The sequence below is a fragment of the Manacus vitellinus genome, unplaced genomic scaffold (assembly GCF_001715985.3).
Source record: "Manacus vitellinus isolate BGI_N305 unplaced genomic scaffold, ASM171598v3 scaffold_32_pilon, whole genome shotgun sequence".
In the NCBI taxonomy this organism is placed as follows: Eukaryota; Metazoa; Chordata; class Aves; order Passeriformes; family Pipridae; genus Manacus; species Manacus vitellinus.
Genome location: NW_021940460.1, coordinates 7,758,160 through 7,772,879, shown reverse-complemented (window position 1 = coordinate 7,772,879; position 14,720 = coordinate 7,758,160). Strand labels below are relative to the sequence as shown.

The 14,720-nt window shown below is 44.1% G+C and overlaps 2 protein-coding genes across 2 annotated transcripts in view; one reads left to right on the top strand and one right to left on the bottom strand.

Moving 5' to 3' along the window:
- NCOR1 (nuclear receptor corepressor 1) overlaps positions 1–9,559 on the top strand; it is a 46,992-nt gene extending 37,433 nt beyond the window's left edge. The window contains exons 36-46 of the mRNA XM_018076681.3: positions 391–556; positions 811–1,307; positions 1,753–1,881; positions 2,456–2,613; positions 2,845–3,068; positions 3,499–3,636; positions 4,728–4,870; positions 5,441–5,494; positions 5,832–6,053; positions 6,360–6,542; positions 6,750–9,559. Of these exons, the coding sequence (XP_017932170.3) occupies positions 391–556; positions 811–1,307; positions 1,753–1,881; positions 2,456–2,613; positions 2,845–3,068; positions 3,499–3,636; positions 4,728–4,870; positions 5,441–5,494; positions 5,832–6,053; positions 6,360–6,542; positions 6,750–6,937 (2,102 nt within the window). The 3' untranslated portion in view covers positions 6,938–9,559. The remainder of the gene's footprint in view (positions 1–390; positions 557–810; positions 1,308–1,752; positions 1,882–2,455; positions 2,614–2,844; positions 3,069–3,498; positions 3,637–4,727; positions 4,871–5,440; positions 5,495–5,831; positions 6,054–6,359; positions 6,543–6,749) is intronic.
- A 1,151-nt stretch (positions 9,560–10,710) lies between these two features.
- TTC19 (tetratricopeptide repeat domain 19) lies at positions 10,711–14,411 on the bottom strand. Its single transcript, XM_029961382.1, is given in 9 exon segments — positions 10,711–11,036; positions 11,485–11,647; positions 11,924–12,078; positions 12,278–12,372; positions 12,904–12,965; positions 13,090–13,146; positions 13,635–13,673; positions 14,302–14,375; positions 14,378–14,411. Coding segments are annotated over 9 exon segments (804 nt in total). The 5' UTR covers positions 14,403–14,411; the 3' UTR covers positions 10,711–10,902.
- Between the last annotated feature and the right edge of the window lie 309 nt (positions 14,412–14,720).

The window sequence follows — 14,720 nt, the reverse complement described above, 5'->3', positions numbered from 1 at the left end:
GAACAGCAGCTTTCTAACACATTACTCACTTCGATTTCAGTCTGCACTTCAGGCAGGTTCCTGTTACCCAGCAGTTCTGGTCATAATTGCAGCTTCTACAAGTACCAGGCTTCTTGATCTTTCTCTCAGAGCTTTCCTTAGTACCTCAGGTACTCCCCTAGTACCTAGGGAAGGAGTGAATCCCAGTTTTCACTGGCACAGTTTGCATGTCATTTAGAGCATTGTAAACACAATGCTGTCATTTAAACCTTCATACATTCCACCACATCCAGAGTGGTGGAGCTACCTGGGAAAGGATGTGGAGGATACAGCACTGATACATAGTTCTGCACTGTTATAAGAATAATCCATATATTTTTTGTTTGTTCCCCTCCACTCTGTGTTCTGCAGGTTCAGAGCAGCCTGGCAGACCCGGCAGTCATGGATATGTCCGGTCCCCATCCCCGTCAGTCAGAACCCAGGAAAACATCCTGCAGCAAAGGCCCAGTATTTTTCAAGGAACCAATGGGACAAGTGTAATCACACCTCTGGATCCTGCTGCTCAACTACGTATCATGTATGTTTTATAAGTTACTGTTGCAGAGATACCTGTTCTAATATTTGAGCTTATTAAAAGCTGCATTTAGCCTGAGGAAAATACTACAGGCTTAAGGATATCCCACTCTCTGATTGCTCTTGGATTTATCAGAAGTAATCCAGTGCATTTTCACCAGTCCAGGGTCACTAAAGCTTTGTTTCATTGTATGCACGATCTGGCTCTACTTCTTTGTTCCTTGTGATATAATTCAGACTATTCAATGTTTCCAACAGGCAGCTCACCCCCGGGGCTCCCTCTATCACTCAAGGCTTACCAGCTTCCCGTTACAACACTGCTGCTGATGCCCTGGCAGCTCTGGTAGATGCTGCAGCCTCTGCTCCTCAGATGGAAGTTGCCAAAGCAAAAGAGAACAAGCACGAAGGAACCAGGATAGAAGAGAACATGGGCCGCCGGTCAGCTGTGGTTACTGACCAGCAGCAGCTGGAACAGAAGACACTGGAGGTAGAAAAGAGGCCTGTCCAGTGCCCTTATACATCTGCAAATTATTCTGGTGGCAAGTCCCAGGGACAGTCTTCATCAGTAGTCTATTCAGAGGCTGGTAAAGAGAAAGGACCTCCTCCTAAATCCAGGTACGAGGAAGAGCTGAGAACTCGAGGAAAGACCACAATTACTGCTGCTAACTTCATAGATGTGATCATCACTCGACAGATTGCTTCAGACAAGGATGCACGAGATAGGGGCTCTCAAAGTTCAGATTCTTCCAGTAGTTGTACGTATCTTAGTCACTATCTACTTCTTTGCTGTCTGTCTTAGCCCTTCAGGGAAATAAGATGTGAAATGATGTGGATGTGTAATGATAAAATATTCAGCTCTGTGCAGTAGAAACACTTCATAGACAAACAGTTTTTGCAAATAGGGACTCGAGACTCTTGCAAAATCAGAGTTGTTTGCTTTATTCAGATTCCATGCTACAGCATGAAATGTAGGATTGTAAGAGTAACCTTATCAGAAGTCAGGAAACTGAAAATTATATGGTTTATCTTGAAACACTGTTTTATGGAAGTATTTGTGTCACCATAGTTATCATGAGAAAAAGACAGTGTTTTGACTTTCATTCACTGATGCCATTTCAGTGGAAGCACCAGTGTTATGTGGGTAACAAAAAATTTCTGTGATATTTACCCCTTATTCCACAACCTTTGCTTGACATTCAGTATCCTCCCACCGGTATGAAGCTCCTGGAGATGCCATTGAGGTGATTAGCCCTGCAAATTCCCCTGTACCTGCTCAAGAAAAGCTACAGCCCTATCAACAAGAGACACCTAAACCAAGCCAGGCAGAGAGTAAGTTTATCTGCATATGCAAATATTCTCTCAGTTACCTTTCTTATATTTACCAGCTCCACAAATTCATAAAAAATTAAAATATCTTTTATCTATTATTCAACATTATCTATAATTATATATCTTATTATCTATTATTTTATCTATTTAAAATATCAAAGTGACTGTATACCATATTTTTCTTGTTGGAAGTATGTTGTTGCAGTGAAAAACTAGAGCAAATGTCTTGGAACTGACACATTAAACAGAGTTTCTTTACAGTGTCACTGATTTAATTGGAAATTTTCAATATGTTCTTTAAAATCAATGCATGGTGGTGTTGATGCCCACAATTTTTTACCTGTTGGTGATGCTCAAAGTATTGCAGTTGAGAAATGAGCTGAAAATCACCTGCATTGTGAAATGAAGTTTTATTATCTTATAAATTGTAGGGCCTGTGTATGAAGGTGGAAAAGGTGGTCATCACACAGGATACCTAAAATCTAATGCAGAAAGTCTTCATCTTTTAAATTTTCTAAGCACAGCAGTTTCAAACCTTGCAGCTTAACAGACTGGCCTTCTCTTTTTCACCCAGCTGACCCAAACAGGCCGTATGAGGGGCCGATTCACCGCTACAGGACACAGCAGGAACCCCCTTCACCCCAACAACCTCCACCTCCCTCTTCCCAGGCAGAAGGGATGGCACATGTGCCCAGGACCCATCGGCTCATCACCCTTGCTGATCACATCTGTGTAGGTTTATTTGCTGGCATCTTGTCAGATGTGCCAAGTGTCGTATTCTGATTATGTAAACACATGTTTTGGAACTTAATTCTCTAATTATTAGTTTTACTTGAGGATATTATAAAATGTTGTATCTGGATTTTATAATCCCATTTGTTGCAATCAGTCTCATGTTCATCTAGTTCATGAATACCTACACTCTGACCAAGATCTGTTTTCTATCTTTTTGATGACATTCAGCAAATTATTACACAAGACTTTGCAAGAAACCAAGCAGCTTCTCAGGCCTCTTTGCAGCCTCCCACCACTACATTCCAGAATTCCACCCCTGCTCCAACACCTGTTTCCAGCCGGGCAAAGACATCGAATCGCTACAGCCCCGAGGCACAGTCACAGTCTGTCCACCACCAGCGACCAGGTGCCAGAGTGTCACCTGAAAACCTGTCTGACAAGGCCAGGGGAAGGTAATGCATGTATTCAGTTTGACTGCAACTTTAATTAATGCCCAGATATGGTATTTCTGTAAAAAAGTGCATTAATCTTGATGTAGATTGGATGTAAAGGTACCTTTTTGTCTTATTTTTAGACAACATCTGTCTCATACTGTTTTTGACAATTGCTTGGCTCCAAAACATAACTTATAACTGTTTTCCCTTCACTATTTCTACTTAATTTCCAGTCTTTAGAGGGGTGAAGATGTTTAATTCCTTAAAACTTACCGGAGTCATTATGGACAATTCATAGTCATTTTTTTTGAGGTCACCAAGCAGACTAAAGCATGTAACATATAACTAGATATAAGCAGTTGTGGAGCAACTGGAAAACAATTACATGACTTAACTATTGCTGTCCATGCATTAAGAGTACTTATCTGTCTCTGAATTATGGATGTAGGCCTGGAAAATCTCCAGAGAGGAGTCACGTCTCTTCAGAGCCCTACGAGCCAATCTCACCACCTCAGGTCCCGGTTGTACATGAGAAACAGGAAAATGTTCTTCTGCTTTCCCAAAGAACTGAGCCTACTGAACAGAGGTAGGTGTAAAGCTGACTTTAAAAATATTATTCTGGATCTTTGTGCTGCAAACAGTGTCTTTATTAAAGAGCAGTTTAAGTGATCTTCCTCTGGTACCACAGGGAAAGCTGTTAATCACAGTTGATCCTTCTGCACTAACATCCAAAATTTGCTATTGGGAGGTGCTTTGGGAAGGCTGAGTGAAAGGTCATCTGTTCATGTTCTGTCTTCAGTTTCAGTGTGTTCTGTGTTGTATCTGGTAGAAAATGTTAGAACAAAGCTCCTCATGGGTACCAGTTCTATAAAACTGAAATGGTTTTTGAGAAAGGTGCATTTCCTACAATATTTATTAAATAATTCTGTATTCTCCTGCCTGATTGGCTTCTTGGATACTGTCCTGGTGGAGAGGGGAGGAACCCTGGCTTCCAGCACTCCTGATTCTGGAGCAGTTAATCAGTTGAAACATCACTAAGCTAAGGAGCTGCACTTCTGGGAGGTGTGAAGGTGGGGTGTCAGGAGGTCCCTGGATCAGGCAGCCCCGTCCCAGGGCTGTTTGTCACTCTGCCACACCTGCAGCATCAAACTGCCCAGGATCCCTGGCACACTGGCAGTGCTGGTGTCTGCAGACCTGTGGCAGATGCACTTTGCAGTGGGTGCTCCTGCCATTGGCTCTGCTGAGGAAGGAGTAGCAGCCAATGTACTTATTTAAGGCTCATGCTGGTGACACTGATTCAGTTTTCCTTGGGTTTTTCCCCCCTCCACTCTGCAGTTGCTGGCAGGGTTGTTACAGTCCATGATAGAGGTTAGCTAGATCACAGGGATTTTTGGGAACAGAACTGCACTTTTTAGAAATGTAAGGATTTGGGGCTAGGAAACCTTTAGAGTCTTTTTTGCTTTATTTTAGATTATTTTTTAATTTAAGTATGAATTGTTTCTTGGGGATTTTTATTAAGGCTTTTCTTGCCAGATTACTGCTGCTTAAACAAACTCAATTTTTATTGAGCACCACAGTGTTCATACAACGTTAGTGGTTTCTGCCTGACTGCTTTTGGAAAGATTTAAATGTACATCTTGGATGTTCTGTCTCTTTGACACGTGTTGGTCTTGGCAGGACTGACTCTCGCTCTCCAGGCAGTATCAGTTACCTGCCTTCGTTTTTCACCAAACTTGAGAACACTTCACCAATGGTAAAATCCAAGAAACAGGAGATATTTCGAAAGCTGAACTCATCTGGTGGAGGTGACTCTGACATGGGTATGCAGGACTTGCCTTTTCACTCAATTTTTCCAGCTTGTGCTTTCTGTGACTGCCATCTACAGATGTCCTGACCTAAATATGTTTCAAATAATATGAATTAATCTAAATCTAGGAACATAAAACACATATAATAATTTGTGACCAGTAGAATCAGAATATTATTAGATTTTTTTAAAATGCTGCTGTATGTAGGACTGTCACATTTAATCTTTTTAACACTTAATTTGAGAGATAAAAACCACGCAATTAATGAGAAAGATGATAAAACCTGACATTATTCTAATTAACTTTGTGTCTGTAGTTTGCTTCATATCAACATTAACTGTTACACATGTTCCTTTTTGGAAAGGTGTCTGGAAACTGAATGGTTTGTGTTTTCTTGGCCCTTATGATTATATCTGTTAAATGAAATTTTTAATATAGTTTCAGGAATGAACACTGACATGGTGGAATATGATACTAGAACTATATTTTTGGGTTTTTTTTCTTGTGCAGTAGAACTAGGAGTGATAACATAGTGATCATCAGTCCTGAAAAATTCAGTGAAATGTTGTGTTTTAATTGCAGCAACTGCTCAGCCAGGGACTGAAATATTCAATTTGCCAGCAGTCACTACCTCAGGTAAGTTTTTGGGTAAAAGAAACAACATGTGTTTCAGAAAAAGTAAACTAATGTAATATCTTAAATTTATACTCTTTGGGGAGTCCAGTAAATGAGGAAGATGATGAAAATGTAAAAGTTAATATCCTACATGAAAATTGGTTTCCTGCATTGTAGAGAAAAGCAAAATGACCAAACTTTCAGAAAATATTTAAATGGGAACTTAAGCAAGAATGCTTTATTTGTTTTTTCCCCACTTTTCTGCCTCTCTCTAAAATGTTTCCCCACATCTCTTTAATTTCTCTGAGACGTTTTTTGCCTCCCTTCCCACCTTTCCCTGTTTTCTTTTCTCTCCCAGGTGCAGTCAGTTCGAGGGGTCATTCCTTTGCAGATCCTGCCAGTAATCTGGGTCTGGAAGACATTATTAGGAAAGCATTGATGGGAAACTTTGATGACAAGAGTGAGGAACATGGAGTTGTACTGTCACAGTCCCTTGGGGTCGCACCGGGCAGCTCCGGGGCCGCGGTACCGGCGAGTAACGAGACTCGTAGGGAAGAAGCCAATCCATCACCAAATTCAGGTGAGGTATTATTGCAACTCCTAAGTATCCCATGGTCTTAAAATAAATAAATAAAGGGTTTGAATAAATTCAGTGTCACTGAAAATCACTGTCTTTTCTCTGGAAGTGACAGAGGTGGTGTTTGCATTCCCTCTGCTGTCCTGGGTTTTCAGGAGGATTAACCTGTGACAACACTGATGGAATGGGGAAGAGAGAACAGGGTGTGTTGGACACCTGAAGCTTCTCAGTGCTGCATGCTAACTTAGAGAAACAAACACACAGAGGCTAAAATGCAATTTTTGTGAAATCTGTCCCTTCTGTTCCCAGGAGGGGGAGTCAGCAAGCAGAAGCTCATCGGCAAGTCAAACAGCAGGAAGTCGAAGTCTCCGATTCCTGGACAGGGATATTTGGGAACTGAAAGACCTTCTTCTGTCTCATCTGTACATTCAGAAGGGGACTACCACAGACAGACGCCAGTGTGGGCCTGGGAAGACAGGCCTTCATCAACAGGTGAGGAATGGGGTTCTTTCAAACTTCACAAACAGAGGAAGTGTCTGTAGAAAGCTGAGATGCTGACACACTGTAACACTGGATATCAGCTTACACAGTGTATGGAGGATTTTCTGAAATGGATTTTCTGATAGTTGTCACAACCAACCCCAGCCTGGCTTTACACAGATCTCTCAGAACAGCTCCTGTTTTTGCCTTTTGATCCAGGTTCCACCCAGTTTCCCTACAACCCGCTGACGATGAGGATGCTCAGCAGCACCCCCCCGACATCCATCGCCTGTGCCCCCCCGTCCATGAGCCAAGCAACCACTCACCCACAGAACAGGATATGGGAGCGAGAGCCTGCACCACTGCTTTCAGCACAATATGAGACTCTGTCTGACAGTGATGACTGAACTATGCAGATTATTATTTTTTTTTTAATTTGCGGGTCAAAAAAAGAAATCTATTTTTGACTTGTGCCCACAGAGACTTTCCAAGAGAGCAAGGGCCACACAATGAAGAATTGCTGGAGAGTCTGTTCAATGCCTTCTGCACAGGCTGTGCGTTGGAGGATTGTGGTTGAGAAGGTTGACTTACTAAAGATAAATATGTAAAGAGTTTTTAAAAATGTGGACTATTCCTGCTCTACATCTATTTGTAAAGAAAACCATAATGTCTTTTAAATCATTCTTCTGTAAATAGAGAGTACTTTTTGCAGTGTTTTTTCCCTTGCTATAGTATCTGGTGTACTTATGTTCAAATCATTGCCTAAACTTTGGGGGTCATTTTGTAATTTTTTTTAAGCATTTTCTCCAGTGTAGAATACTCTTCATAACCCTAGCCTCCCTCTCAGCCTAGCCTAACCAGAACCCCAGCCTCCCAACCATCATTGCCCGTTTAATGCCATGCCACTTCCTGCAGGCATTGTGCTTTTATATAATTTTTTTTTCTCCCTAGACACACTCTTTCAGTGGTGTTCAAGCTCTTGTGAAAATGTTGATTTTTAAGACTGACCCCTTAGTGAATTCTGTACATTAACATAGTCCGGTTCGCTGGAATAAGATGATATATTTCTTTGAATTTGAAATTCTGCCACATTGTAAATTTTTGGTGCAGTTGGTTTTATTTAGCAACACTGCAGAAATATTATTGCATGGGTATGTTATGGCTCATTTTTTTTGAAAGGTTAAAGAAACAAAAAGAACAGCTTCTGGAGGCATACCTCACTGTTATGCACACTGGGAATTTTGACTGTGCCCCAAAAGCCTATCTTAGTGTTTTTTGTTTCTGCATTGTATGCAGTCAAAACAGGCTACTAAATTTCCCTGTCATATTTAACCACAGCAAATGGTTTTTCTGAAGAGGCTCTGGGTGGGTTGATAAATCCTTTAAGAAGAAAAACCTCTACATCCCAAGTTTAAATAAAACAAAGTGCTTTTATAGAATAATTGAGCAACACACGAGTCAGCTACTTGGCTTCTGTTACAACCAGTTTGAAATAGGTACTGTGATTTTTACCTTCCTCCAATCTGATTTTTGTAATAATTACTTTGAAGTCTGCGTCCCAGTCCCTGTAAGCAAGCTTTTGGTGGAAGTCCTTACAAATGCTTGGCTTAACTCCCAAAGTGTGCAATACTTGTTAGGGTGATTTTTATTTTTGAACTGTATATGGTACTAGGAGAGTCTCCTTAATCATTCAGTGCTTGCTATGGTATGCTTGTAGCTCATGTACACACACATCTGGTTAGTGATATCACAGGGTGCCCTGACATCCATCTCCAGAAGCATCTTATTTTATGCTGCACTGACCTCAGGAAGTGAATTTAACTCTTCTGGGGTAGAAGGACTGATTTACAGATAGCACTGAGCTGGGGGGGTGGCGTGGTCTGTCAGATTCCAAACTGCTTTTGCATCTCATTGATCAACAGAGTCTTTGCCTTGAAGTTATTTTCCAGTGAAAATATTTGGACTTTACCGCTGTGTTTGTGATCGTTGTATGGAAGGTGTAAAGCAGTGTGTAACCTTAAGCCATGTGAGCTCTGCAGCCAATGGAGGGACTGTGATGGTCCAGTTACAAACAGGAAGAAGCACAGAACTATTTATCAACAGCAAATTTGTTTTCAGTCCTTTAAGGAAAGCCTTTTTGCCCCAAGTGTGGGAAACAAAAAAAATCCAAAGGAACTCATTTGGAAACTTGACACTGTGTTGAAAATACAGAATTATTTTGCTACTTTCTTTAAACACTGCATCAGAGTAGATCCTTTGGCAGTCTTAAATCTCCTTGCAGTCTAAGAAAGATTTCTCTCATCCTCCCATCCTTTACCCTTCTGGCTTGAAGCAGTTTTCATCCTGTTTGTAGACCTGTGCTCTTATTTTAACTCTCTTTTTTGTTCCCACAGCAACATATACTGGAAAACGAGTTGATCTGCCCTTTTTGTAGATTTAAATTTGGAGTGGAGAGTTAAGTTCCATTCTTAAGCTCACTTGTTCTCACTTTCTTAGTGTAACAAATACAATGTGAAAGAGGCATGTACAGACAAATGTCTTTGCTACCTGTACAGTAAGTATAGCATGTTCATTGCAGAGCTTCATGTTACTGCTGCAGCAGCAGCAAGATATCCAAAGTAGGATAGTCACCTTCTCCTAAGATACAGCTTGAGTGGCATTTGCACATAAAATGTTGCTGCTTTTTTGTTTGTTATCTGAGTTTTAACTTCTCCAGTGTAAAAAACCTCTCCAGAGCCTAAGTTAGGGTTTACCACAATTCCAGTAATCTTCAAGTATGGAATTACATCTGCCCTGTTTCAAACAGGAAGGTGTTTGTAAGTCATGTTTACAAAGTTTAGTTTACTACAAATTTTTACCTGATTTCTGATCAGCGCTTTCACAATGCTTTCATCTTGATATGGTTCGTGATTCTGATATTGAAATCATTTAAGACTTGAAAAACCCATGCATCATAATTTCCACACAATGTCTTCAGTAGACAGTGACTTCTGGATTCAGACCAATCAATAAAGGGGATCAGTTCTCCACTTGCTTTTCCTGTGTCTCCCTCTTGTTTTGCAGCCTCAAGCCAGACCCTGCCCTCCATGGCTCTGCAGGGCTCCCAGTTAACACTGCTGCTGTCCAAGGGCTGCCCCTTCAGAACTAAAACCAGAACTTTAAAGGTTGGCTTTAATGTGCCAGAGCTTTTCTGTCAGTACGGTCACAGTTTTACTTCCTAGAGCTTGCTGAGAACAAAGATGTACATGATTTACGTTTTTTCAGCTTCAGTGAACTTCTACTCCAGAAAACCCACATGCCTTAGCTCTAAGTTCAGCAGAGCTGAAGCTGCTACTGGAAGTGAACTAATAATAATGCATTTAACATTGAGGGTTGTCCCAACCAGCTGAAGTTCTGACAACTGAGAGGTTAAAATTATGCTTGGTTATTGACAGAACTAGTTAATTCTGCTACCCTAACTAAATAGGGAATTTGATAATTTCTGGTTTAATTCTCCTCTGTCTTTAACATTAGGCTTCCTGGCAGGGCAGAACTGAAGAATTCTGTTGTATAAAGCAGCTGTTCATACTTGATTCACATGAAGGGATGTAGCTGACAAAGCTGGGTTTGTACATACCATCTTTTCCAACAGGAAGCCTCAGCATTCTAACACTGACCTATCCAAGGAAGGAGGACAGCTTTGGCACTCCGTGTGCTCTCCACTGGGGTAAGGGAGCCAAGTGTTGTATTTCTGACAACAGCTCTGTTTTGGTAACAGTCTCACCCCTCCCCTGAGAGGGCATGTTCTATCTTTGGATGCTCAATGCTTTGAAGAAATACCCTTGATCTTCAGGCAACCTGTTTGACAAGGACACGGGGTTACAGCTCTGTCACAGTGCAGGTATAGCCTGGGGAATGCTCTCCTGAAGTTCAAACACACTGCACTGTAGCTCTGATAAAAGTGTAGCCCCTGTTGTGCTGTCCAGCATGTAAAGAGTGAGACAGTTCCTGCCTGTTCCTTTTCATGACTTGCTCTAGTACAGCCATGTTTTGAAATGGAACACTTCTGCAACAGGCAGGAGGAGCAAACAACTACTCCTTAACTGCAAGTATTAATACCAGGCCAGGCCTGCCCTTTGCTGGCAGTCAAAGTTAAATCACTAGCACAGTAGGTCACTCTAACCACACACTGCACCACAAATTCACATAGTTAAGATTTCACACCTTTATTTTGGGATAAGTTGTTGGGCAGTAGCAGCCCTTCCTATTTAGCAGTCCTTGAACTCCTCCTTGCTGCTCCCCTGGAGAACTGCACTGAGCTGGTCCCAGGCTGCTTGTGCTGACCAGCCCTTGTTGCCCTGGGCCACCTCAAGGTTGGACTCTGTAGCCAAACTTATTTGGAGCCCTTTCTCCTCTTGGCCAGCTCGGCTAATTCTTCCTGGATATGCTGGACAGAAGCAACATCCCCCTTCTGTTGTGCCTGCTTGAGAGCTTCTTTGTACACTTGTTTTGCTTGCAGAAAGTCTTCTGTAGCAAGAGGGAAAAGAGGGATGGCTACCCAGGTACATCAGTCATTTTCAGAGTCCACTCCTGAACCTGACCACGTGCAAAGGACAAGGACTGCTTGGAGCACATCAAGAACTAGGGAGATTCAGAAAATATCCTGCTAGGCTGTCACCTGTGACAGCTGGACAGCAACAATGACTGGACACGGTGCTGCATCAGCATTAATATCTCATGGAAACAAATCTCATGCATGTCTTCTGTCCTTTTGGAGCCAGTAACTGTACACAGAGGACAAGGTGAACAAGACCCCCTGGCAACCTTCTGGGTCAGCAGTTGAATTCAGTTTGAATTGCCTTCACAAAGTCAGACCTACTGCTTAAACTAAAACTAGTCAAGCAAAGCCAAGACTATAGTTCAATGCTACAATACAGTCAAGCACAGTGACAAGCTTGGGCATTGATTTACTGACCTTTGTGCATCAGAATTGCTGCCAGGTTATTCAGCACCATGTGCTCCTCGGGGTGCTGAGTCTCCCTTGCCAGCTCTGCCGCCCTCTTCACGTAGGAATAGGCCTCGTCGTGGTGCCCCTGAGCATCCAGCACAGTCGCCAGGTCGTTCATCAGGACCACAGTCTGCACCAGGATGGAAAGGGGAATCCTCAGAGCAGGACTTGTGCAGCAGTCTGAGGCAGCAGAAGCATCACATTCATCCCCTGTCACTCTAATAAAAGCAGCATTTGCCAGAGAAGCTTTCAGTAAGAAAGTGCCTTATATTTCTACATTTGCATGCTCGTCCTTTCCTGGCAGGAAAACAGCCTTACTTAGTGCTGGGCATGTTGGATGTCAGCAAAGCTCCCTAGAGATCAGCCTTTCTTTCTTTAGTGGTCCAACCACTGTAGTACAAGTCACCTGTGGATGAGTCTCTCCCTGAACATCATTTGCTATCTGCAGAGCCTTCTCATACATCTTCTGGGCCGCTGGGAGCTGGTTCACGCTCAGGAGGTACCGAGCGTAGGAGTCCAGGCTCATCCCGAGCAGGAGACGGGTGTTGGCCTTTTCTTCAGCTGCAAACAGAGAGGAGTGAAGTGGTCACTTGTCCAGGATCAAGCACAAGTCTCCATCCTACAAGAGCAGGAAGCTCATGCAGTGTCAAGATAATGGACTGACATGAAGGTGGTGCTTAGGTAATATGGAAAGCAACATCAAGGGTATGAAAATGGAGAAAGGATAATGAGGAGCCTTTGGCAGACAAGGCAGTCCCACCTGGTAAGACATCCTCAGGCAAGTCCTTTTGTTTGGCAATCTTCTCCTCTAAGGTCAGGATGCAGAACTGGTATCCAGCTATGGCTAATTTGTCCCTGAAAAGTGCAAACCAAAGCCCCTTCCATACCTGAAGGGACAAACGTGAACACCTTCAACCCCTCATTCTAGAGGGCCTGCAAGGCTAATTTTCTCCTTCTGCAGCCCCTCAGTGCTCTCTTTATCATGGCCTGAACCCTTCTCTTGACCCATGGGCAAAAGGATCCAGGGGGTGGATAGGACCCCCTTCCCCCCACCAGGGCTGACTCAGGCCACCCATGCTGAGGCTTCACTGAAAAATGAGGCTATAAGTCACCAGCTACCAACTGCTCTAAAAGCCTCTGCCCAGGGAGGTGTGGATTTCAGTTCTCCATGGCTGCTTCTGCCCTGAGCTGGGCTGGTCCTTAAACCACTTGCTGTGCTACACAACAGTGGGCAGGCAAATATGTGTGTGGGAACCTTTGAGCTGATGGTGTCTTGTCACATCAAAGCTTCCTCAGGCACTCTGTTCTTAAAGAGCCTCTGCTTGGCCACCCTTGCCACTGTGGAGCTGAAATGAAAGCCAAAGATGCCTTTAGCAGGGAACTCACTGTTTCTGAGCAGCGTAGATACTGGCCAGCTTGAGGGACATCTCTAGGATTGCATTGTCATCCTGCCAGGAGGACACACAATGCAACTGTCATTCTTCCTGCACCTCCCCAACAGAAACATTACTTTCTCAGAGTGTTTAAGAACTTAAAAATCCCCATCTTGTTGCCTTTCTCAGAAAAACATACCTCCTTCATGTCCCCTGCAAGCAAATAGCTCATACTTGCTTTGTAGAGCTTTTCTGCCTGAAACGAGAATTTTGAAGAGGATACCAAGGAATGATGGCACTTAAAACAAAACAGAGGCAGCCTGCTTGGAGAGACCTGTCTCAAAGTGGTGGCATTTACACTGTGCATCAAGTTAGAAGTGAAAGGCTGACCAGAGCCCAGTGGACTGCTATACCAGCCAGGCATTTACCATGTCTGTGTGTGCTCGGGGCTTTCCCAGATTCTCCTCGGGACAGCCACCTAAATGCTCAGCTGTGGCATTTGACAGTAAGAGGTATTCCTTCCCTTGCACACCATGTTGGAGCTCAAAATTTAACCGTGAGGGCATCTTTCTCAGCATCACGTGCTCGTGGGACTGGCAGTTCTAAGGCAGATTGTTCTGCTTTGCACTGGGGAGTCTCTGCCTCACAGCCCTCAGCCTGCAGCTTGTCCCAGCACACCACAGCTTCGAGATCCTGCACGAGATGCCAACATCTTAAAATTCAGAGGGAAAACCAGTTACTCACATTGTCCAGCTGTCCCTGCATGAAGGCCACGTTTGCCATCTGGAAGAGACAAAGAGTGCTGAAGCTCCACAAAGGTAGTGATGTTGGGGTTTAGAGATGTAACAAGAACTGGCAGTGCGTAGAAACTACAGATAGGTGAGCCAAGTGATTTACAGAAACAACAAAGAGGGAGGTTTAGGCAGCCAGCAAGGCAACACCCAGTTACTTTTTAACCAGGTGCATTGTCCTGAAGGCAGTCACTTAGAACTTTGGGGGGGCTCCAGACAGAGAAGACCACCAAGACCCTCAATGAAGACCCTCAGAGATCTTATAAGGATATGCATATATGCTAAGAAGTGTTGGGAAGTGTCATGAATATGTAACAGGAGAGCAGGGAAAAAAAATTAATAATTACATAATGCTGACATATGAGCTGTAGTGGAGATACCTCGGTGTGCACTTTGGTGAAACGATGACCAGTGCCCTTGGCACCCATTAAAGAATGCCTGATTTCTAAAACTCACAAGTTGAGTTTTAGAAGTTTCTTACAAGTGCCGCTTTTAGGCAACAGTAGCAGGGACGAGCCTCAACTCAGCTGCTTTTGTTTCTCCCTCCAGCTGCACCGCAGGTCCGGAATCCGGCACAACCCCTCCCTGCCCGAGGGCACCCGTGTCCCGCAGGCCCTTACCACGCTGTAGGTGTAGGCGATGGCCTGCCTGTTGTCCTCCTGGTGCGACAGCCGCAGGGCCTGGTGCAGGAGCCCTCGGCCTCCGCCAGCTCCCCCTTCATGACGCTGAGCTGGGGGGACCCGGGGCCGGTCAGCGCCGGGCCCCGCGCCCCGACCGCCCGCGGGCCCCGCGCCTCACCTTGGCCTTCTTCAGCAGCAGGATGATCGCGTCCTCGCCCTCCTCCTCCTCGGCGTCCCGGGGGAACAGCGACAGCCCTGCGGGGACAGGGCAGCGGGGGATGGAGTCACTGGGTACGGAGTCACCGGCGATGGAGTCACCGGGGATGGGTGATGGTCACCGGGGATGGGTGATGGTCACCGGCGACAGGTGACCGCGGCCTCCTCACCTCCCAGGAAGGCCAGTGCAGCGCCGGCCGGGC